The sequence below is a fragment of the Mustela nigripes genome, chromosome 3, assembly GCF_022355385.1.
Source record: "Mustela nigripes isolate SB6536 chromosome 3, MUSNIG.SB6536, whole genome shotgun sequence".
NCBI classification, from domain to species: Eukaryota; Metazoa; Chordata; class Mammalia; order Carnivora; family Mustelidae; genus Mustela; species Mustela nigripes.
This window is the reverse complement of record NC_081559.1, coordinates 74,470,170-74,494,973: the sequence shown is the minus strand read 5'-3', so window position 1 is coordinate 74,494,973 and position 24,804 is coordinate 74,470,170. Positions and strand designations below refer to the sequence as shown.

At 35.6% G+C, this 24,804-nt stretch overlaps 1 protein-coding gene across 2 annotated transcripts in view; it reads left to right on the top strand.

The window, feature by feature from the left end:
* The window catches only part of CWC22 (CWC22 spliceosome associated protein homolog), a 58,744-nt gene that overhangs the window by 1,045 nt on the left and 32,895 nt on the right, over positions 1-24,804 (top strand). For both annotated transcript variants that reach the window (XM_059394275.1, XM_059394274.1), the window contains exons 2-4: positions 16,851-16,991; positions 21,516-21,583; positions 23,440-23,550. In XM_059394275.1, coding sequence (XP_059250258.1) covers positions 16,965-16,991; positions 21,516-21,583; positions 23,440-23,550 — 206 coding nt within the window. In that variant the 5' untranslated portion in view covers positions 16,851-16,964. The remainder of the gene's footprint in view (positions 1-16,850; positions 16,992-21,515; positions 21,584-23,439; positions 23,551-24,804) is intronic.

Here is a 24,804-nt window from a genome sequence, read left to right as displayed (position 1 = left end):
AGTTAACCTACCTCCTCCTTCTCCTATTTAAGTTTGTTTTAGGATTGTCTGTGAACTTGGGAGTTAACGTCAATTATGGTCCTACTGAGAAAAGCGGGTTTTTTTAGAATTGGCATTGAAAATGTGACTTCGTTCGCAGAAGCGTTGTGACAAGCATCATCTGTAGGAGAAGGAGACCTACTTGTGTTGATGCTGGATGATGGACTAGGAAGCCAAGACTTACTAGCCCTTACTAGGTCTGTCACTTGGGGCACCTTACCTAACATCTCTAGTCTCAGCTTCTTCATCTGAAAAATGTGAATGATAATATCTAACTTAGTGAGTTGTTTTGAGGATAAAGGAAAATGATGTGTATAAGGCACTGTGCACAGTGCCTGACATAGTGTAGCTATTATTGTTACTACTGTGATATAGTTGATGAGTTCTCTTGCCTCAGTTCTTGTCCTTTGGTTTTGAATGTTGCCCTTCCACTTTTAAGTGCTCATGCTGCTTTCATGGAGCATTTCCCACCTCATTTGGCTGGGATCTAGTTAACTGTTCTCCCTGATGATTGTACGTTGCCAGGTGGTATACATTAACTTTTTGTACCTGAGACCATCTCAGAGCGCACACATTTATAATGTTTGTGCCCTAACTTAAATATTATCTTCTGTTTGTTACCCACTTGTATCTAGAGACTGAATTTTGTACTACCTGATATGTCCCTAACTTGGTATAAGTTATGGCTGGCCTAGAGCTAGTTTAAGAAAGAGTTGGTTATTTGCAATATGCTGATCCTACTGATGACTCTGTGGGCTTCCTTGTGGCATTTCTCTACCATCTAAACTTTGAAAATTTTAGCATGGGAAGGTGATAAAACAAAAAGGCCTCTGGCATGTTAGTTTCAGCAAATTTCTGGACTTACTAAATGTGTAGCCTAAATATTTTATCCGTGTATACATTTCCCAAGTGGACAGTGGAAGAGATAATTCATTGCCTACAAGAAAGTGCAAATTTTCAAAGCATTTTCTTCAAAAATAATACATCAGGAGAGGAAGTGGTGGATTAAAGCAAGCCTTTGCTATTTGTAGCCAAGTTAGTAAGTCTTTTCCCAGAGAACAAATACCAAAAAGATAGCATAAGCTGCCTCGGTCTGGAGACATTAGGGCTCTTTGATTATAGAAGCTAATGGGAGCAAAATTATAAAAGAGCCCAAATGTCCACTGAGTGATGAATGGATAAAGAGGATGTATTATATATATTATATTGTGGTATATATATTACTCAGCCATCAAAAGGAATGAAACTTGGCATTTGCCATGACATGGGTGGAGCTAGAGTGCAATATACTAAGCAGAATAAGTCAGAGAGGGACACCTGGGTGGCTCAGTCGGATAAGCCTGTGCCTTCAGCTTAGGTCATGATCCCAGGGTCCTGGGATCAAGTCCCACCTTGGGTTCCTTGCTCAGCAGGGAGCCTGCTTCTCCTTCTGCCTGTCCCCACTGCTCCTGCTCTCTCCCTCTCTCTCTCTCTCTCTCACAAATAAATAAATAAAATCTTTTTTTTTTAATATTTTATTTATTTATTCCTCAGAGAGAGAGAGAGTGCACGAGCACATGCAGTCAGAATGGCAGGAAGAGACAGAGAGAGAAGCAGGCTCCCTGCCGAGGAAGGAGCCCGATGTGGGACTCGATCCCAGGAGGCTGGGATCATGACCTGAGCTGAAAGCAGCCGCTTAACGAACTGAGCCACCCAGGCGTCCCATAAATAAAATCTTTAAGAAAAAAAAAAAAAAAAAAAGACAAATACCATATGATTTCACTCATATGTAGTATTTAAGAACCAAAACAGGAACATAGGGGAAGGAAGGTAAAATTTTATAAGACAAAAAGAGAGAGGGAGACATAGTTAAGAAATGCTTAACTATAGAAAAAAGCTGAGGCTTGGTAGAGGGGAGGTGGGCAGGATAATGGGCCAAATAGGTGATGGGCATTAAGGAGGACACTTGTAATGAGCACTGGGTGTTATATGTAAGTGATAAATCACTGAATTCTACTTTTGAAACAAATACTACACTGTGTGTTAACTAACTTGAATTTAAATAAAAACTTGGAATAAAATAAAATAAAACTCATCTTGAGGGAGAAATGAGGGAGGAAGAAACTCAGTGAAGATTCATATTTTTCTTAACTTTGGGCCTAATTCAAAGGAATCAGGATAGACAGAGTGTAGCTCTTCCAGGTGAAAAGTCACCCTGTGACTCCTTCACTCAATTATTTTATCAAGACAGTTTTATTCTAGATTTGGTGACAGTTGCCTCAGTGATGGAATATAGTGCTTTGTATCTGGGGGCTTTGTATCAGTGGAGGCCACCACTTCCAGGCTTTCTTTAAAAACTTAGATTGTGGTTGACTAAATGGCCCTTTAATTAATAATCAGGCCACTTTCAAAGCTCTGCTATGAGTGTTGGCAGAATATCAGCCTATATACTTACTTAGGCAAGCAGAGGAACACATTTTTGGGGACAAGGAATAAAGTGGTATGAATGTTTGAAGGCGTGAAGTATACTCTATTTAGACATGGTTTCGTAAGTTGAAGTAACTATATATTCAGGGCCAGATTTCCTCTTGCGGTGCCTTAAAAGGAACTGGTTTGGTTTTTGGTTTTTGTTTGTTTTGTTTTATTTTGTTTTTTTGTTTTCATCTCAATAGGGAAGTTTATTCAGGGAGCTCTCCAGGTTAACATGGAGTAAAGACAAGGGATGATGCTTGATAATAGTGCTGTCTTGATGCAGTTGATGGCAAACATTTTGGGGGTTCCTCGAAATCAGGGTTGATAGGTGAGACAATTCTGTTGTATTCTTTGGTAAAGCATCTGTCAAAATACCATTATAGGAGTTCTGTGTAGGAAACAATAGGGATAATCATTAGAAGTCGACACGCTCTCCCCCCATATTTAATTTTAGAATTGGAACCTATTAAGTGGCAAGCACAGTCTTAGGTTCTCGATACACAGTAGTGACCAAGAACCTCAGAATCCAGGGATCTCATGCAAGGTCTTTCCATGCTTTAGCTTTTTGAATCTCATGTTCCATCTCATTTCTGCTCAATCTTCTGTGTATACTCTGTACTCTGCTCAAACAGCTGAGAATCCCCTAAACTCTTTTATGTCTGGAGTCTTTACACATGCGGACTTTTCCCCTTTCCATATGGGAAGTGACCTTTCTTCCCCACCCATGCTCCTACTTGTTCTTCAGGTTTCATCTTCTAGAACCACTTCTTTCTGTATGCCCTAGATCCACTTGGTTGCACTTCCTCTTTTCCAGAAGTACTATGTCTCTAACATTGCTACAGCACTTGGACTTTTCTTCTCTGCCTGAGGATAGGAACTTTCATCTCTTAGACATCAGTACCTTGTGTGCAGCATAATGTACGTATCTCCTCACTATTCACAGACACTGCCTTTAATCTCTATTCTTTTTTTTTTTAAGATTTTATTTATTTATTTGACAGAGAGAGATCACAGTAGACAGAGAGGCAGGCAAAGAGAGAGAGAGGGAAGCAGGCTCCCTTCTGTAAGTACTTTACTGTACAACTTCTCAAGGTGTCAGTTTTCACTCCATCCTCATCGTTTTTGTAGTCCTGTTTACCTGTTTGTGTTGTACAAAGTTTCTCAATTTTTATGACCTCACGGAAGAGTCTCTTCTGAACAAACTCGAACTTTAACACAAAATGAACAAGGAAGGATTCAGTGGCTAAAAAGAAACACTAGAGCTATTTCTTGACTACAAGTCTGTTCCTTTACTATTAAGTGGTGAGGGTTACAGTATAGATTTGAAATTTAAGGTTTTGTCTCTTTTCTGTATTGCTGAAAATTGATATAAACTTAGTTTGGTCACTAGACCAAGAAAACCCAGAATGATAATATTTGTTCAGTGAATGAAGATGCTGGAGTTAGTGAGGAAAGTTAAATCCTGTTGCCATGCAGTTGAATTGTGAACCAAGGGGTATATGGGCAAGATGAGGTGGGCTTTGGAGAATATAAGTACAAGTGATTAAGGGTACTGTAGGTGCAGAGAACTCCCTTAGGATTTGTTTTTATTCAATAATTAGAGGAGTGCTACTGAACAATAATTATATGTAGAAATAGATTGTTGGTAATTGGTCCATTGAGACAGAATTTCCACTTAAAAGCTTAAAAGGTAACTTGAAAAGCATGAAATAATATTGAATATATTGTGGTGGAATGTGCTTTTACTTTAAGGACAAGGTTTCCCTGTGGGCAGCTTTGCAGATATTTAAAGGAAACTTTTGTCCTGAATGGGTGAAATACAATGGAAATGGACAAGTTTGATGGATACATAAATAATTAATATTTTAGAAGCAAGTTGGAAAAGTTCTTACAACCTAGACATAAAGAAGACCTTGTGAGAAATGTTACTAGAAAGGTCAAAAAAAATTTGCCTTCCTCTGAAATGAGATTAAGGTTGTCTAATTATGGAAGCGTTTGAAACCGAGCCTTCCCCATATCTTCTTCTGTATACAGTAGCAGAGAAAATGAGGAGGGGGAGTAGATTTGATTCTATGTCCTATTTATAAACTTGAAGGTAGAAATATTAAGATTTGGTACTAATTGGGAGGAAGGGAAAGGAAATCGTCACTTAGCTGGCTTTGTAGGTAGTATCTTAGAGGAAGAGAGGTGGTTTGAGAAGAAGAGGAAATGATAATTACCAAAACTTCCCTAGTTCTGAGGGCCTTTGAGGCGTCCACATGGATTGATTTTTTTTTTTTTCCTTATAGACATTTGGACGTAAAGGTTTGGAGCTCTGTAGAGAAGATGAGGCGAAAGTAAAAGTCATTCTTGTAAATGTTAGTTGAAAGTGTGAGGACGGAGATAGTCTTCCAGATACAATATAGAGAAAGAAAATATAAAGACTATTCATTTGTTCATTTAACAAATATAGATTGAGGGCTTTCTGTATTAGGAAAATGGAAATGAGCAAAACAGTCAAAATGCATAAACAAAAAAAGATTAAACTCTACAGGATAGTAAATGTTAGAGGAGTAGACAGGAAAAGAAAGACAAGGAAAACCAGATAAATGTGGTCTTCTCAAGAAGAGAGATTTAGCAGTACCAGTTGCTAGACCAGTGTCAGGTAAAAGAAGGAAGTGGCCCCTGGATTTAGCAAAAGGAAAGTCATTGTGTAACTTTAATAAGTACTGTGGAGTAGTGGGAGTGGAAAAGCAAACTGTGGAGTATAAGAGGGGTTAATGGAAGATTAAGAATTATAGGCATCAAGTGTAGACTCATCTGTCAAATATTAATAAAAATTTGACTCTGTAGGAAAAGAGAAAGAATGGAATTTGAGAGGGAGCAGGATAAAGAAAATTTGCCCCATAGATGTCATAATTTAGATTTAAATGAATCGGTAAAGAAGTTCAGTATGTAGAATTTTTCTTCAAAACCACTAAATTGGAAAATAAAGAAAAAGCCTATGGAAATTTTGAAACAAAAAAAATTGACAAATTCCTGTTCTTAAAGAACCTACATTCTGGTAAAAAGGAGCACATTAGAGAATCTTCCATGTACCAACAAAAGAATTTTTTTTTTAATTAAGTAGCATGCTGAAATGGTCATCTCACTTTTCGATTTATTTGGTTAAGTACAGACCATTTTGTGCCAGCTTCATGATACTGGGAAATGAATGAAGGATAATAACTCCTCATTTTATAATGAATAATTTTAGTATGGCTGTTGGTATCACTGAGTTCATTAAAATGTTAAGAAATTCTATATTTCTCTATACAGAGTCAGAAACTAATCAAAGTCTTTTATATTTTGTCCATTCCTATATAAAGAAAAACAGTAATGCGGGTGCTGTCTCCACAACTTTCATCCCTGTACTTGAACATGGGAATCTTCAGTCATTCAAATGGTTCTAAGTCAAAAAGCACACCTGATTTATTCATTGGCTAGGAAGCAAACAACAGAGAGTACAGGTCTCCAAATTCTTTATTTATAATTCTTGGAGCCCGAACTATTTTGACATTCAGAGTTTTTCAGATTTTAAAGAAATATAATGCACATGTGTTTATGAAGTAATCACTCTTTTGAGATCCAGGGTAACATCTTCTAATCAAACACATTAGTATTTCTGGGAAGAGTCACCTTAAGTCTCAGGTTGGTACCAGATGAGTTTCCCTTGAGCTTAAGAAAAATCTTTGGAAGTTGTGCTGACCACAGCATAATGTATAGAGTTGTTAAGTCTATATGTTATACACCTGAAACTAATATAACATTGTGTGTCAACTATACTTCTATTTTAAAAAGGATAAAGAAAAACCTTTGTGTCCTCAGAGCTTTTCAGATTTTGTAATTGCAGGTAAGGGATTGTTACTTGTACCTGGTGACTTTTTCTCAAAATGATAATAGTGTTTGGGGGCTTTTATTTTCTTGAAATTGTAGAACTATGCTGAATCAAATCACAAAATCATTTTTCCTTATGTGACTTATTATGGGGCATATTTCTCACTAATATGTGCACATTTTTTAAAATAGCAAGAAAAAACAGTAGGAAAGCTGTTTTCTTACAAGATTTTTTTGTTCAATAAAGATATATAAAGGCCAGAGCAATCTTGTCATAGTTATAACATATATAAGTTAAGAAATGTGGCCAACCTGTTTTTCATATCTGTTGCCTGGGAAGGAAAATCACCATGTGGAAGGGCCAGGGGCTTGGGTCCTATTTGGGGATTTTCTTGAGGATCCCATTGCCACCTCCCACCCCCATTCAGTTTTGCATTTAGAACATATTCAAACTAGTTTTTCTTTTGAATACTGTTTAATATTATCATTTTCCCAGTTGAACAACTAAGTTGGGTTTGTTTGTTTTTGTTTTTTTTAACTCTTTTACAATGGTTGAAGTTTGCCAAGTGTGCTGCTATGTAGAATGCAGGAGAGCAAACTAAAGGGAATCTACTTTGTTGGCTCCCTTTTAATTTTTGATAGTAAGTTACAGCAAGTTCCCTTAACATTGATTGAGGACACCTAAGGGCCAATGGTAAGAGTATTCAACCAAAGTCTTTGAGAAACCAGTGCATTTCAACTATCAGTTGAGTATGAATTTTTGAGATAATTGCAGAATTTACAATTTCATAGTTTCCAGTTAACAGCCTAAATTGCATCCTACAGTTGTTATGAAATATTTTGCATTCTGATGCTTGCTGAACTGATAGGAAAATTATTTCTAAACTTCATCTCCTTATTATAAAATACCCTTGTTCAGGGGAGCAGGTGTGGTTTTGCTGAGTTGCTTACTTGTGACAGGAGAGAGAAATTTAATAATTCATCATAAAATCCACACAATGATACTAGGAAGAGCAGTGAGAGCTATAAACTCTAGATAAATTGCTCTCATTGCTGGAATTTCCAATTAGTCTAAGTATCAAGCATGCACATGTTGAACTCTCAGAATTTCCCTATGGGCATATTCTGTATAAATCTGGACGATGATAGGACTTTATGCATTTTGTGTTAGAACTGTAGTAGCAGTCTACTTTATAATATTGTCAATTTCACAGTTACATTTTGGGACATGGAAATCTAACAGATTGTGTTTGATTACCAGAAAATTACTTGCTGATGATGGGTGAAGGATAGAAAGGGAGAGACGATACACACTGATCAGAAAGAAAACTCACCAAGTTTAGATAAGTAAGGTAATTTGAAATAAAATACACAGAAGATTGCTGTGTGTATATATGTTTAGGTAAGTTGAGAAGAGAAGCCAGGTTTCAGAACCAAGGAAAATTAAATTTTACACAATAGAGTTAAACTTATTTGCTTAAAGAGTAAATTCTAGCTATGTTGATTAAATAAAGGGAATCTTTAAAATATTATTTCGCATGTTTAAAAAGAAGTAGGTAGGGCCTTATATTAATATCAATACCTTTGCTCTCTAGAACTTTGGACAAATGGATCAGTTTAGGATAGGAAAATTTTCTGTATCTGTTTACATTGTGTAGTTTACCAATTTGGTGTAAGTATATTAATGTTACCATTTTCTTTTTTTTTTTTTTCTTTAAGATTTTTATTTATTTATTTGACAGAGAGAAAGAGATTTCAAATAGGCAGAGCAGCAGGCAGAGAGGGGGAAGCAGGCTCCCTGCTGAGCAGAGAGCCTGATGCTGGGTTTGATCCCAGGACCTCAGGATCAGGACCTGAGCCACCCAGGTGCCCCATTGTTACCATTTTCATTGGGTTGCAATGTCAGATGGTTTGGGCATCAGAAAAACCTTTTGGATTTTAGCTCTGCCATTTACTAGCTATAATTGACTTGGACACGTTGTTTTAAATCTTCCAACCTCAGTTCTCCCATTGAAAAATGAGGTTAAGGGGCACCTGGGTGGCTCAGTGGGTTAAAGCCTCTGCCTTCAGCTTAGGTCATGATCTCGGGGGTCCTGGGATCGAGCCCCACATGGGGCTCTATCTCTCTGCCTATCTCTCTGCCTATCTCTCTGCCTACTTGTGATCTCTGTCAATAAATAAAATCTTTAAAAAAATAGAAAAATGAGGTTTAAAAATAAACAAAGCAAGATAATTATGAAGATTGAGTAAGAAGATACAAATGAAATGCTTAGTGTTATATCTTTGTTGCTGCAGTAATTTATCATTCTTTATTGTTGCTGTTATATCTTAATATAAATTATACATTTCAGAATTCTAAAATGGGAAGTATATGTACTTAATTGGTTAATCTCTAGATATCTCAGGAATCTTACTGTAATATGCTTTATAGTGTCAATGGTAACTTAGTTTGTTGAAGAGCTACTGTATACATTACAGCTCTCCTATTGTCTGGTTTTGAGCAGTAATGGTTAGCCTACATTCACCAGTGCACATCAGCTTTGGGACAACAACCATTTTATTATTTTTAATTGACTTTTGTATCAATGGAACACGTTTATATAGTTGAGGAAAATACTTTAAAAAAATTTTTTTAATTTATTCATATTAGAGAGCCCCCATGCGTGAGAGTGGGGCAGGGGCAGAGAGAGAGAATCAGCCAGACACCCCCTGAGCATGGAGCCTGATGTGGGGCTTCATCTTACAACCCATGAGATCACAACCTGAGCCAAAACCAAGAGCCAGATGTTTAACTGACTGAGCTATCCAGGCGCTCCAGAAAATACTTTTTAAAAGTTTGCATATTATTGGCATTAGAGCTGAAAGTATCTCCATTATCAACTTGGGCACAGTACTTAGGTAGCAGGTGATTTTAAAATGAGTCTTATTTCACGTACATACTAAGATAAGTCCTCACAAATAGAAAATATGTAATAAGGATTTAAATAATGCCAAGAGTCCATATCCAACCCTATCTTTTCTTCCCCAAAAAACCATGATGCGAATATGCTAATAATTTCAGCAAGTTCACAATCAAGTTGGATTAGAAAATGTTCATTCTTTATGCAGAAATAAGAACTTCAGCTAATCCCCCATTTTAAAAGGAAAGTTGGGTAGAGTTTATTAGTCCTTTGAGTTAGTACTGAATTCAAGTTAGTAACTTGGGTTCTACATATAAGTACATCCCATTTTAGAGAAGGGAAATTGTTCAACTCGGGATCTAAACAAAGGCCGCACATTACATTAACTGTTAAGTCTCTTTTGTTCTGTAATAACTATCCTGCTTTTTTTCCTTCTTTTTCTTCTTTTGTCCCCCTAGCATTGAATTGTTTGAGAAACTGGGTCATTTGTCATATATGTTAAAGCTCATCAGTGAGTAATCACCAGTAACATACCTAATTAGTAATCAAAGTCAAATTTATTAATTTGATGCAGCAAGGGAGACAACAAACATACTCTTAGGGACCATGGGGTACCTCAAAAAGGGGGTTTAAGAAGGGAACTACGCTTTGGAGAGTAGAGGTAGTTATCAAAAACTCCCGTGGACAGTGAGTTACTGATTAATTTATGTGATAATATTAGAATATTAGAGAGTAGAATCCTCCATGGAAGTATAATATAGTATCAGTTTTATAAGGACTTAGTAATTGATTATCCTGGACATAAGAACAAATTAAGGACACTGACAATTCTCCAGGCTTTTAATTTGTCCATAAAGTATTAGGAAGAAATTGTAAACTAATGAGTTGCTAGAACAGTAGATGGTCATATCTTTAGAACATGCAGGTTCTTGCAGACATTTCACAATCTTACTTTGGAACAGATGGATCTAAAGTAACTAGAATTAAGAACTTGACCATAGATAATCCATGATAAGTATATAATGACTTAAACTGGCATATTTCTGATTTGCAGATTAGTGGAATCCATTTTACAAGTAGTGATTTACATTTCTTTTGTTAGTTCTCTCTTCATAGCTGTCATCAGGGTTATTTTAAAATTTTATTATTACCCCTGTTTACTCAGCCTAAGCTGCAGAGTAGACCATTATCTTCTGGAGATGCAATCAGGCCATATCTACACTGTTTTTCAGTAGGTCATGATCATGTATCATGTTTGTGATTGTCATAATATCTCTAGTGGCAGATTTTCTTGGTGTTTATGTTAAATGATCATTTGACATTATGGTGACTGCACTGCATTTAAGACTCTGGAGATCCCATATTGGTGATTGCAACATATACCAACTGTACCGGGATTATTATATTGTCTCTTATTTTCCAAAATCTGAACCTTTTAGAAAATAACCAAGTGACTTTTCCTGTAAATTGGGTATGAGTTATTTTGCTTTGTCAGTATCTGAAGAATTAACACCAAATCTGGAGATTGTCAAGGACAAGGATCTTGAAGTACCATGAGGAAAAGGCCTAAATGTCTAGTAATCATTTAGAAATCTGTTGTCCAGTATATAAAACTCTTACAAAAATGATTTTCTCAAATCCATTGGACACATTTGGAGTGCTCAATAGCCACATGTGGCTAGTAGCTGTTGTGTTAATGAAGTGGTGACTGACGGTGTAGAATATGAATTTTCCATCAATGCAGAAAGTTCTGTTGTACAGATTTAGAAGCATCAACCAGCAGAAAGGGAAAAAATAAATAAACAAGAGGACGAAAACCAAAAATATGCAAAGAAATAGAATTGCTAGTGTCAGGGGAGGGAGAGCCTTATTCTGATAGTGTTAGGCAGTAGTAGTTTTCAGTGTTTTCTGCTTCGGGACCCAAAAAGTCCTGGAAATCAGTCATGGGTGATGTGTGGTGGTGATCACAGCAGCAGTGTCCATCAGGTTATTTCCTGTAAATAGTGAACAGTACTGAGTGGAGTCTTTCACACAAATCTGTATATACGCTATATATATATATACGTATATATCTGTATATACGCTTTGATGTTCCTTCTGCATAATTCAATTCTTAATGTTAGTTTATAGAAGAAGTATTTAGGTGAATGTAGGGAAGCAGAAACTCCTGTGGACAATAAGTAACTAATTTGTCTGATAATATTAGGATATAAGAGAGTGGAATCCTCCATGGACGTAAAATATAGTATCAATCTTATAAGGACTTAGCACTGATTATCCTGGACATAAGAAAAAATTAAGGACACTAACAATTCTGTAGGCTTTTAATTTGTCTATAAAGTATATTCCAGATCTCACTAATTAATAAGTATATTTAAACCTATAGGCAAAAAAAAAATTTTACAGGAATTTTTTCAGTCCTTATATATGAATATATGTGAAATTTGTATCAAGTTTACCTAGGAAGGTAGTTAATATAGGTTTTTTTCTCTTGTCTCAATTTTTCATGTCTTACATTCATTTTAAGAATAATAAAAGCACTTTATAAACATATTTTGTCATCTAAATTACTCCATTTCAGTGCTTAAATTTGTGCTCTTGCCCATGTTGCAGTAGATAATGTTACTTAATTATTATGGCGTATATCTTAAACTCCCAAAGAACCTGTGCTGTGGTTGTCATTGCATAACCAGTGAGAATTTTCCCCCTATGAGTTGTTGCCAGAATGTCTCAGATTTAAAAATCACTGATACTGATACTCTTCTGCATCCATATATACGCTTCTTACCAGTGAGTTAGTATGGATTTATACATTTGGAATGTATGTGTCCCTTTCCAAATGATTGTTGACTTTGTATTTCACTGTTAGGTAGGCTATGAAGTCTCTGTATTTTATCTAACTAGTTCATTGTTTACAACAAATTGAGAACCAAGATTTCTCATCCAAAATTGGAAAGCTGAGGAAACCTGGGGAAGAGATGGATACTGGAAATACCTTGGCGATGCTTTCATAGAATCAGCATGCCTAGGCATGCCCTCTGCCCACGCATATGTATATGCATACACACCTGATGTAGTAAGTCAGTTGAGCCCCCATATAGGTACTAGTACTTATATCAAACAAATGTTCATGATGTGATATAATGACTTAGGGAACCAGATTTACATTAAGTAATGATTTGAAACTTGCATGTGCACCAAAAAAAACAAAACAAAACAAAAACAAACAAACAAAAAAACCCACAAGCCACTGTGCTTGAGCAGGCTTAATTAAGCTTTACTTATCAATATAGATTTACTTTTTATAACTAGAATATAAGCTCCATGTAGGGTGGGGATTTTGTTATGATTGCTCACCACTGTCTACCCCATATCTAGGAGATGCCTGGCAAAATAATAGAAGTGTAGTAAATATTACTTGTTGAATGAGTGTATATAGAAATAATATTGGTTGATAAACATGATAAGGATTTGTTAGACATGATATGGTGATTGTGGTGGTAGGGGTAAAAAAAATAACCATTACCTTTAGGCAAGAGTTAATTGAGTAAAATTTTGAATTTTATGGCTCTGTACATTCATAGCCATAAAAATAGGACCTTTGAAGAAAGTCATGTAAAAAATGAAGAGTCCTGTGATTTGTATAATTTGGCACAAAGTCATCTTGTTGTGGCACATGGGATCTAAAACCCATCCCAGACAAGGTCTGTGCCTTTGGGGTTGCCTCCACCTGAGAGGAGGGAGAACTAGCTTCTGTTTGTTAGACATGTTTGTTTATTAGTATTTCATATAATTAGCAGCTAGATTTAGGTCTGCCATCCTTTTTTTTATTTGTCCCTTCTGTTTTTTTGTTCCTTCTATCCTGTCCTTTGAAAATATTTAAATATATTTTTTTAATTCCGTTTTAATTTATCTACAGAATTTTTGACATTACTTTTTTAATCATTGCTTTAGGAAACACAATATGTATCCTTAACTTCCCACAAGTGTCTTAGAGTTGATATCATCACTTCACAAAAAATTTAGAAACTTTAGATCATGTAGGCCTATTTTACCTTGTCTTCCTATATGCTACATATCATGTATACTCCCGTGTACATACACTGTACCCCTCAAGATACTAATTTTTGCTTTAAAGAGACCACCATATTTTTTTTAACTTTATTTTTTTATTTGACAGAGAGAGATCACAAGTAGGCAGAGAGACAGGCAGAGAGAAGAGTGGGGGGGAAGCAGGCTCCAGCTGAGCAGAGAGCCCGATGCAGGGCTCGATCCCAGGATCCTGGGATCATAACCTGAGCTGAAGGCAGAGGCTTAACCTACTGAGCCACCCAGGCGCCCCGAGACCACCATATTTTAAGTGAAGGAAAAAGTTAGCCTTTTATGCTTCCTGAGAAAGTTACTGTTTCTTCGTTCCTTTTTCAAGTCTCCAACTGGTATCTTTTACCTACAGCTTGAGAACTCTTGCATTTCTTGTAGTACAGTTCTGCTAGTAATACATTCTCTTATTACTTTTTCTTAGTTTTCTTTTGTTTCTTTTAATTAGTAAATGTCTATTTTCATTCTTAAAATTTATTTTTGCTGGAATTGTAGGGTAACGAGTTTTTTATCTTCAGCACTTTTAAGATTGTTTGTCTTCTGGTCTCCCTAGTTTCTGATGAGAAGTCAGCAGTAATTTGAATAGTTATTTCCTTGTATGTAATGCATTTTTGCCCCTCTTGCTGCTCTCAGGATTTTCTGTTTATCTTTGATTTTCAGCAGTTTGACTATTGACCATTATCTACGACCATGTCCGTAGGTGTGGTTTTCTCTGTATTTTTTCTACCTAGGATTCTCTGAGCTTCATGAATCTGTAAATTTAGGTACTTTGCCAAATATGGGAGAAATTCCCTATTTTTTGAAATTTTTTTTAATTCCATTTTTCCTCTCTTTCCTTCTTGGACTTCAGTTACACAGGTATTATGTCCTTTGATATTGTCCCACATGTCCCTGATATTGTTCATTAAATTTTTTTGTCTCTCTGTTTTTAGATTGGTTAATTTCTTTTGATTTTACTTCACATTCATTGACTTTTTTTATCTCCATTTTGCTTTAAGTTTTTCACCAGAGAATTTTTCACTTCATGTATTTTTCAGTTTTAGAAATTCATTTTGGTTGTATTTTCTTTTTCTTTTTGTTTTCTTTTGCTTTGTTTTTGCTAAACTTTCTTATTTTTATTCCTTGCAAGCATGTTTTCCTTTGCACTTTTGAATAAACTGTAAAAACCTTGTGTGCCAATTCCAACATCTGGGTCATGTCAGTGTTGGTCTTTGTCTTTTTTTCTTAAGTTTAGACCACAGTTTTCTGATAAGTTATTTTTAATTGTATCCTGGGCATTGTTACTATTACGTTAAGTCTGTAGATTCTGTTATATTCCTCTGAGGAGTGGTGACTTTTTAGGTAATTAACTTGGTTAGTCTTAAATTGTAAGTTCTCTTAGGTGGGTGTTCATATCACAGTTCACTTCTTTGATCCTTAGTAATACTCTTGCACATGTGTTGGTTTAGAGGTGGTCAGAGATTTGGGCACCTTGTGTTCCTCTCCTCTGGCTATTTCCCTGATGGGCATGCCCTATGGGCATGTTAGTCTGACTGTAGCTACAAATACAGAAGTGGTAATGTGCTTTAGATTGCAACTATCTTTTATAGATTATTTGTAAATAATCTCATATATATTGTTTGTAAGAACTTTGATGCCTTGCCAACTGCTGTAATAGAAATTTTTCTTAACCTAATGATTTGTGTACTTCCCTATCTGCATTAAATGGTAGTTGCTCTATGTCACTTCATAGTATCAAGATTATTTGTGTATGTGATCTAGTGGGAAAAAAATTTGAGTATCTTTAGGCTAAGTTTCTAATTATAGGTTCACCACTAACTGGTAGTATAGCTTAGGACAGTGAAAGGACTTACCCAACCTTCAGTATTTTTGTCTTTAAAAAGGAATTGCCACTTTGGAGAACAGTGTGGAGATTCCTCAAGAAATTAAAAATAGAACTTCCCTATGACCCTGCAATTGCACTACTGGGTATTTACCCCAAAGATACAGATGTAGTGAAAAGAAGGGCCATCTGTACCCCAGTGTTTATAGCAGCAATGGCCACGGTCACCAAACTGTGGAAAGAACCAAGATGCCCTTCAACGGACGAATGGATAAGGAAGATGTGGTCCATATACACTATGGAGTATTATTGCCTCCATCAGAAAGGATGAATACCCAACTTTTGTAGCAACATGGACGGGACTGGAAGAGATTATGCTGAGTGAAATAAGTCAAGCAGAGAGAGTCAATTATCATATGGTTTCACTTATTTGTGGAGCATAACAAATAGCATGGAGGACAAGGGGTGTTAGAGAGGAGAAGGGAGTTGAGGGAAATTGGAAGGGGAGGTGAACCATGAGAGACTATGGACTCTGAAAAACAATCTGAGGGTTTTGAAGGGGCGGGGGGGTGGGAAGTTGGGGGAACCAGGTGGTGGGTATTAGGGCACGGATTGCATGGAGCACTGGGTGTGGTGCAAAAACAAGGAATACTGTTATGCTGAAAATAAAAAATTAAATTAAATTAAATTAAAAATTTAAAAAAAAAGAATTGAACTGGATCTATAATCCTTATCCTATAGATAAAGGATCTATAATCCTTTCTGGCATTCAAATACAAACATTTTCCTAGTTGTATTCAGTTATTTTGGTACTAGGGACAGTTCTTTCTGTATATTCTCTACCTCTTTTACTTCTCTTATTTTCTTCTATCTCATTTGATTTTTGTGATTTCATTATGGTACACCAAACCATAAACCACTTAGATATGCAATTACAATTAAGTACTCAAATGGTAGTTCTCTGTTAACATAAGTAGCTATTCAGCATTTTTCAAAAATTCCTAAAATATTAACAGATGGATACTGAAAAAATTTTTGTTTTAGCATTTAATGTTGATGACTAGGTTTATTCTGAGCCAAATAACTTAGTTCTCACACCTGCATCACTAAAGTCATGTGCCTTTGATAGATTACGTTAAAATTTAATTATTTTAATTTAATACCTTATATTTTTACTCAGCATATTTATTTTTGAGTGATCGTTATAAGAACATGGGATAATTCATTCTTAGTTTATATAGAAGCATGGGGTATTTTATACTCAGTTTATATAGATTTTATCTTATGTAATTATTCTGTTCACTTATTTTTTTATAATATCACAGTACTCTTTTATAATGTGGGTTTAGGTGTCCCTCACTGAAAGCAATTTGAATAAAGTTATCTGACTTCAGTTACTAAATTAATTTTGTTCCTCTCAGTCATTAGACTAAAATACCTTATGGTGCTTAATAAGCCCTTATTATTTGCTCTCTTATGCAGAGTCTTTTCTGTGATTGTGTTCTTTATACACTGGTATGTGAAACTGTTTAAGGAATTTTTGAATTTTTATTTAATTATTGGTTATATATCTGTGCCTACTAATTAAGAAAAATGGTCAAATGTTCATTGTGTGTAAATAATAAGCTGTTATGTCACGTACGTTTTATCACTGTTAACAAAGCTTTCTTTGGTATACCTTTCAGGTGACATTTGCAGACAAAAAAAGTTAAACTGTCAAGGAATTCATACCATTTTGTACCTGTTACTTGGAACAACTTAAGGAGTCTTTGATTTATCAGATCAGTTGGCAACAGAAAATGAAAAGTAGCGTGGCACAGATAAAAGTAAGTGTTTGAAATTTATAATGAAGAACATAAACTTGTACCTGTCCTTTAATCAAAAAATGCATTTCATAGAATTAGGACATTAGAACCAGGCAGTAGAAAGGCATCATACACATATCTAACTTACACAATTCCAGGTGTAGCCACATGGTCACATAGAAGCAGTAGTGTGCAAGAGGGCAGGTGAGAGAACATGGAAGATGTATGATGTGTGTGTATCCATGTACATGTATGCATGTATGTGTATCATTGCCTCCACAAATCAAGAAAGTGCATGTGAGTGAGCACCTGCAAAAGAATAATTAACAGGGCAGGGAATTCCGCCATTCTTCTTAAAGATTATACTTCCCTGAATGAGCATGAAATGGAAGACCGGCATCTCCTTCCTTAGTTAATCATAGTTCCTGCATGTCTATCTACAGGGGAGACTCTTATTGCATTTCTAGTGCATAAACAAGCTCTTTATTCTGTGCTCTCCGTTAGACATTATACACTCATTTATTCAACAAATATTCACTGAATTCTTATGTCCTAGTGACTATTCTAAGCACTTTACATAAAATGGTGGACAAAACCAATCCAGTGGTCTCATGGAGTTCGTGTTTTAGTGTGGGAAGACAGAAAATAAATTATAAACTTAATCCATAAGTAAATGGTGTAGGATAGTGGTATTAAGAGCTAGACTTATGCTCCAGACAAAAGATATGGGGTAATGTTGATCATTAGCATTGGGGGTTGCAATTTTGGATAGGGAGGGCCCACTGAATAGGTAGTCATTTGAGCAGACTCTTGAAGGATATGAGGAAGTTAGCCATGTAAATAACTGGGAAAAGAGTATGCCAAGCAGGTGGAACAGCAAGTATAAAGACAAAGAGTCTAGTGTGGCTGAGGCAGGTTATAAGAAAGGGAGAATAGTAGATGCAGTCAGAGCAGTAACAGGAACCAATAACTCCATCTACTCAGAACTGTTCCTCTGCCTGTCAGTGGACTTAGCAGGAGAGCAAACCATTCCACTTCTATTCAACTGCACAGATCTATAAACAGACACATCACGCTTTGGATCTTGGAATCAGTAAAGGGGAAGGTATATTTTTATTTAATTACAGATCTAGGCCCTGCTCCCTTCCTCTCTCCTCCACCAGTTCTGCACCCCTAAACCTCCTTCTTTAAAGAGAAACAGTAAACTGAGCTTAGCAGGGGACACTAGGAACTAGCCCTGGTGCCTGGTAAGTGTTTAATAAACAGAATTGATGGACTTACAGACTGGGGCAGGCTCTGCCACCATCTTTGCTAAATTCTGTAGGGTATAAGGCTTGGTAGACACCCAGCCCATGCTTGCGTATCTCTTTTGGTGGGAGTTCACTATCTCAAGCTAGACCCATCTGTCAGTAGATACTTTAATATATTCTGAAATCTGCCTCTTTGGGGCTTGTACTCATTGGTCCAATGGCACTTAAGCAGTTAATTGTGGAACTAGTAGCTGGTAGACTGTGCTGAAAGTTGGCGACATAAAGAAAGCAGAGAACTGGTGTGGAACTGGCTCTTGATTGAACCATGTTAGACGAGAGCACTCAGATTTAGCCGGATACCGTCCACAGAGGGAGATGTGTCTAGTCTTTTCAGAATCCTCTTCCTGCTCCTCTTACACTGTGCTTTCTCCACCTTTACCTCCTGTGGTGGGTCTTCGATGGCACCGTCCCATCCTAGGAGTGGGTATCTTCTTCAGTCAGCATGCCCTCCAAGCTTAGTGGCTCAGCTCTGTCTACCAGTTTGTAGCACAGTCTGCCTCCTTTTCTCTATCCTGTTAGCCACAGGCAAGTCTGCTAGCTGGGTGGGGCCCATTTTTACCTCAGGTAAAGCTCACATCTTCCCTTCAATGTTCTCAGGAGTCATTTGCTAGGTTCAGGAGGATTCAGCTGAGGATCTTTGTTTTTCCACTGATCCTTAGCTATCAAGAACCAAGTTTCCTACTTGTTTCAGCCCTTCCTTTCCTTGCTCTTAAAGACTGGTTCCTGAGCCTAGTGGTTGCTCAGAGGTCTGGACTCAGGCTCCCTGCTCCACTCACCTTTTCATACTGCTGTCTTTATATTGTTATATAGGAAACCACATGATATAAACATTTGTTTTGCTTAATGAACAATTTGGAGAATTTTTAAAGTAATTTTGACAATATATTATTTTCAGTGCCTACTCTGATTTATAACCTGGACACTATGATTAAGAAAAGAGGAAAATTCAAGTTATTATTTGAATCTCATCTCAAAATGATATTTTACATAGTGAAATCCTGTTCATCTACCAAAACCTAGTTCAAATCCCCCTCTACCCACTGTCATTCCTCAATATTCAGTTATTGTTCCCTACTCAGGATGTCCTGTTAGCACGTCTAACAGGACACGTTAACGTGCCAGTCACGTTAACTTAATCATATTTACAAAATCCTGATTCACGACTTCAATATTTTTGGTTTCCCCCCTTGCTTACAACAGATGTTGCGGAGATGTGTTAAAAATCATTAGCACAGAACTGAGGCCTTCTCCCTAATGTAATCAAAATAATTGCTGTGCCTTGTAAAAGAAAAAGTAGACTGCAGTTTTGTTCTGTCTCTCCCCTTCCCCCTCTCCTTCCCCTCTTCCTTCTCTTCCTCCTCCTCTTCTTTTCTCTCTTGCTCTCTCAGGAACACATAATCTGATACGTTTAATTGTGGAAATCTTTATAGCCATCTTTCCACTGTAAGATCATAAATTCCTTGAGGGTTTTTCCTAACTTGTATCCTCCAGATTGTCTACGCAGGACAGGCTGTGTCTTAGAATAAATGATCAGTAAATACTCTGTTTGGTGTTGCTATGGATCGGATGAGTCTTGTATTCCATATTTGTTTTGGAATCTTGAAGTCAAGTTTTATAGAAAACTAGGTGATACATTTTGAACAATTTTACCTCATTTGGTTGCTAAGTGAAGTAATTTTTAAAACTTTGTTATATACATGAGAAACAGGATTTTAAGGTGGTTGCATTCAGTATAAAATAGCATCCAAACTTTGGCTACCGTAAATTACAAATTTTGACCACATGCTTATTACTCATCTAAATAGATTAGTCTAGTTTGTATATACTATTAGAAAAATTCAATAGTTGATGAGGCTGTTTGGCAGTTTACTTGTGATAAAGTTAGACTCAAACTGCTGTTAATTAGTCATAAAATAAGAGGAAGTTGGAGCTTGTTTATATTTCTGTGCAGTATAATTTTCTATCCTTAAACGTTTCTTTTTCCCATTAAGGAGGCAAGCATCTAAATGTGCAGAACAAGTTGTTCATTATTTTATTTCCTTCTTCTTAGCTTTTAAAGTAAAGCTACTTTTAAAAAACATACTGTTTTTCCTTTCTTATAGTTCAGGTTAGTTAAAATGGTTTTAATCGTTTAAAAAAAAACTGGACAATATGAATATTCAACAGTGATGTAAAAATGTTACCTATTTACAGAGATAAATATTTCGCTTTTTAACTGTATTTGGATTTTTAAATTAGGATTTGTTCTCCAACTGGATAGTTCATATCTCTGTCTATGTGACATTTCTCTTCAGTTTCATGTTATAGTGAGTTACTTATTTGTATGTCTTGCTATTTTTCAAAGGACTTGGCATAGGATCTCTCTCTCACAAATCATGTTTTTCAAATCTGTAGAATCTAACATCGTGCCATATAGGTCAGACATTTGAACAGTGTTTCCTGAAAGTAAAAATGAATTTTCATAAATATATTAGAGTCGGTTTCTAGAACTAAAGTTTTTTTTTTATTGTTTTTTTATAAAAATATAATGTATTATTAGCCCCAGGGGTAAAGGTCTGTGAATCACCTGGTTTACATACTTCACAGCTTTCACCATAGCACATACTCTCCCCAGTGTCCATAACCCCAACACCCTCTCTCTACCCCCCACCGGTCCCCTCAGTTTGTTTTGTGAGATTAAGAATCTCTTATGGTTTATCTCCCTCCCAATTCCCTCTTGTTCTAAAGTGGTTTTTATAAACCAAAGTGGATTCAGGGAGATAAGTGCAATATTATAAGACTTTGATATAACCACAAGAGTGAACTCTTCCTGCTAGAAGACCTCTGGCCCTTAGTCATGTTTTTCACCAAGAAAAAACTTTGGTCTTGCTTTTCATCAAAAGGTGTTTATAAAAGTGATGTTCTTTATATTTAAGACAATATAAAGGAATAAAATATCAACTAAGTGGCATTGAAAATTTGAGAATTATTTTCTTCTACTTTGAATTTTTTTTATTAAAAAAAGTTTGTGTTCCATAGTGAATACATTATCTGCCACAGATACTCACCTTGGAGGGCCTAAAAATATTGTTTTGTCTTACCTTCTGTTTAGATAACAATCATTGTTATAATAAAAAAAGTTTTGAAAAAATTTGTAAAGCACTACCAATTTTCTGAGATGCATATTTCATTTTCTGTGTGTTTTTAACATAATTTTTTAAAATAACCCCTGCCCCTCATTCTTTTCCTTTGAAAGCATTCTTCTGGTCATGACAGAAGGGAAAATTATAATTCCTATCAGAGAACCTCTTCTCCAGAAGACAGGTAAATAATTTTATGTGCTCCTGCAATTTAAATTTTTTATAATAAGTTTTAAAAAATTATTTAGCTCTTAGGTTCTTCATTTTAGGGTGAACAATTTCTTTTAGATGGTTTTGCAGTATTACTTGAATAAGCTTGAGGACAAATCATTTTTGAATGGCTGTTCTAGGAGTTTCTAGTAGATAATTCTAGATTTTATCTAATTTTGGAGGTGAGAGAGAATAATTTCAGCGTGCCCAGTACTCCATAAGTTTTATAAAATGAAATGAATCCTGAATGAAACAATGAATGGAAGTTTGTAAAATGGAAAACTGAGTTGAAATCACCTTACTTTGAAGTGCTGCTTTTATTGTTACTACTATCCATTACATAGCTCTTTATAGATTTTAGAGTACTTTTACGTATATATCATATCTTATAATTGTGTTAAGATAAAAGATCTAGAAACATTACTATTAATGTTCATCAGGCATTCATAGTAGTACTTCAGTTATTTCACTTAGTGAGCTATGATCATTAAATATAATGCCGATGTAAGCAGATTTCTCGAATCTAGATCAACAGATAAAAGAAGTCCAAAATCAAAAAAAAAAAAAATAATAATAATTTTAAATTTTAATAAATGATCATTAAATTTAATTTTTTAAATTCAAATTTTAAATTTTAATAAATCATTAAAATAATTTATGAAGGTAAAAGCATCCTGTAAACTTCCTTCCAATGGTTTTCATTTCTTCCTTACCCCATGTGTACTTCTTATTTCACTCTGTTGTCTCTAAAAAGTTTTGTTTCATAGACATTGAGTTAATTGTCATGGTTGCAAGTACTTAGTACCTTTCATCAATCACCTACTTCCTGTCTTTAAAAGAAACAAAAAAACCTCTATACATGCACAGAAAAACATGTATGTCTGTATGTTATATAAATTACTTACAGATGTATACAGCTGACCTTGAACAGCCTGGGGGTTAGGGGCACTAATGCCCCCCCGCCCAGTTGAAAATCTGCCTCTGTAACTTTTAACTCCCTAAAAAGCATAGCTTCTAATATCCTGCTGTTGGTAACATAAACAGTCAACTAATATTTTGTATATGTTACATATATTATATACTCTATTCTTACAGTGAAGTAAGCTAGAGAAAAGAAAATGTCATTAATAAAATCATATGGAAGAGAAAAATACATTTGTAATTCTGTGCTGTATTAAGAAAAATTCGGTAAACCCACACAATTCAAACCCGCAACTGTTCAAAAGGTTAGCTGTATATAAAATATGAGTTAGTATATTTATTACTATGTATATTTATTACATGCATATGTATTTAACTTCTCTTAAGGTTCTCTGACTTTATTGATATTTAAGTTCAAATGGCAGATCTTATACTGTCATCCTTGTTTGCTAATCATTTCAATCCTTTCTCACTGCTATTCAGTAAAAGAGGTTCAAGAATAATAGCCAGTGTTTTTTGGATATCTCTTGGAATGAGTTAAACGGGTCTTTTTAAAGGCCAGCCAATGACATTGATCTCATTTGTTCATTGCTTTGATAAAGCATTTGCAGGGTGGGCTTTTTTCATGCCAACTGTATATGATATCCAGATATAGATCTTTTACTTTAGACGGCGTGAATCAGGATGACAGGTTTGGTTATGTGAACTCCAGTAGTTCTTTTGTACACAAGCTGAAAGCTTTTATAATCAAGACTAAATGAATGAGGTCAACAAAATAAGCTGTTGAGAAGTTCGGTAAGACATTGTTCAGTCATAGAGTTGCTTCAGCATTATCAATATATGATTTTCATAGGTATCTATAATATAGCTTTCATCTTATAACTTTGGTTTTCTTATTTTATGTGTTAGATATGCAGAACAAGAAAGATCCCCTCGGGATAGAGATCACTTTGATTACAACAGGTCAGACTATGAGCATTCAAGAAGAGGGCGTTCTTATGATAGTAGCATGGAGTCACGGTTAGTATTGGAAATTTTAACTACAGAAAAATCATATTTGTTTAAATTTTCTTTATGCTTCTTAAAAAACCGTAAAAGTAGCAGCTAGCATTAAATGGATGTTCTTAAGGACCACACTTTCTAATAAGGATTTCATGCAAATTAACTCCTTATTGAAGTATATGAAGTAGTTATTATTGTGTGTTTTATAGATGAAGAAACTGAGGCAGAGAGAATTTAAGTCATTTGTTTTTGTTTTAGAAGCATGTCAGTGGAAAGTCCTGGTCTATCTGACATTGAGCCTAAGCTCTTATTCATTATATGGGACTATATTGCATGAGGAGTTGGCAGTGTGAGTTTTTTAGATTCCTCACTGAATGAAAGTCATTTACATCATATGACATAGAGTGGTCAAAATATACTTTCCTACATGATGGCACTGGGACAGTGAGAATGACGTTACCAGTCTAGTTTTTATCTAAATAGAACTTATTCTTTCTTGAGCCTTGGAGAATTTGGCTACCCACCCTGTCAGTCATCCATTTTCAAAAACTTGTCTACCAAATATTGTTGACGAAGATCTGTATCCTTTTGATGTCTCCCTCATACTACCCATTCCATGACTATCAAGGCTATACTCCCCACTAAAATTTTGATGAAACTCCTCTGCAGTTTGGAGCTAATCACATTATTTGATATCTGCAACCTAAATTTCCTTCTCACTACTCTAATATATACCTAAAAGTAAAATGTCAGATTAAATTAGCCTCCAAAAGCCAGGCTCATCTGCTGTCACCTTAATGACCCCTTGGGAGAACCAGCTACCGTAATTGGTGAACTAAGCATCTTGCATTCTTTCTCAAATACTTTTAAGACTCTTACAGACTAGATACTATTTTTCACAATTTCGCAGAGAAAAAAAAAAGTGAAGTGGGTTTGAAGTGATTATGTAACTTACCTGAGTTTGCAGTTGCCTACCTGGTAGACAATGAAAGTGAGATTTGAACTCAATTTTGACTCCCAAAACCCATTTTTTTCTTCCATAATCTCTGATTGTATTACTTCATTGTAACTGTGTTTGGTCCAGTGTATGTACATAAGTCTCATTTGATCCATACACTCACACTGTGAATCAAGCAGACTGTGTATTATGTAGAAAATAAAAGCTAATAGTATGAAAGCATTGGAAGAGAGATTTGGACTTGACAAAGACTCTGTTATCTCTGCATTTGACAGGAACAAACAGTGAAATTATAAAGATGCAATTTTATCAGC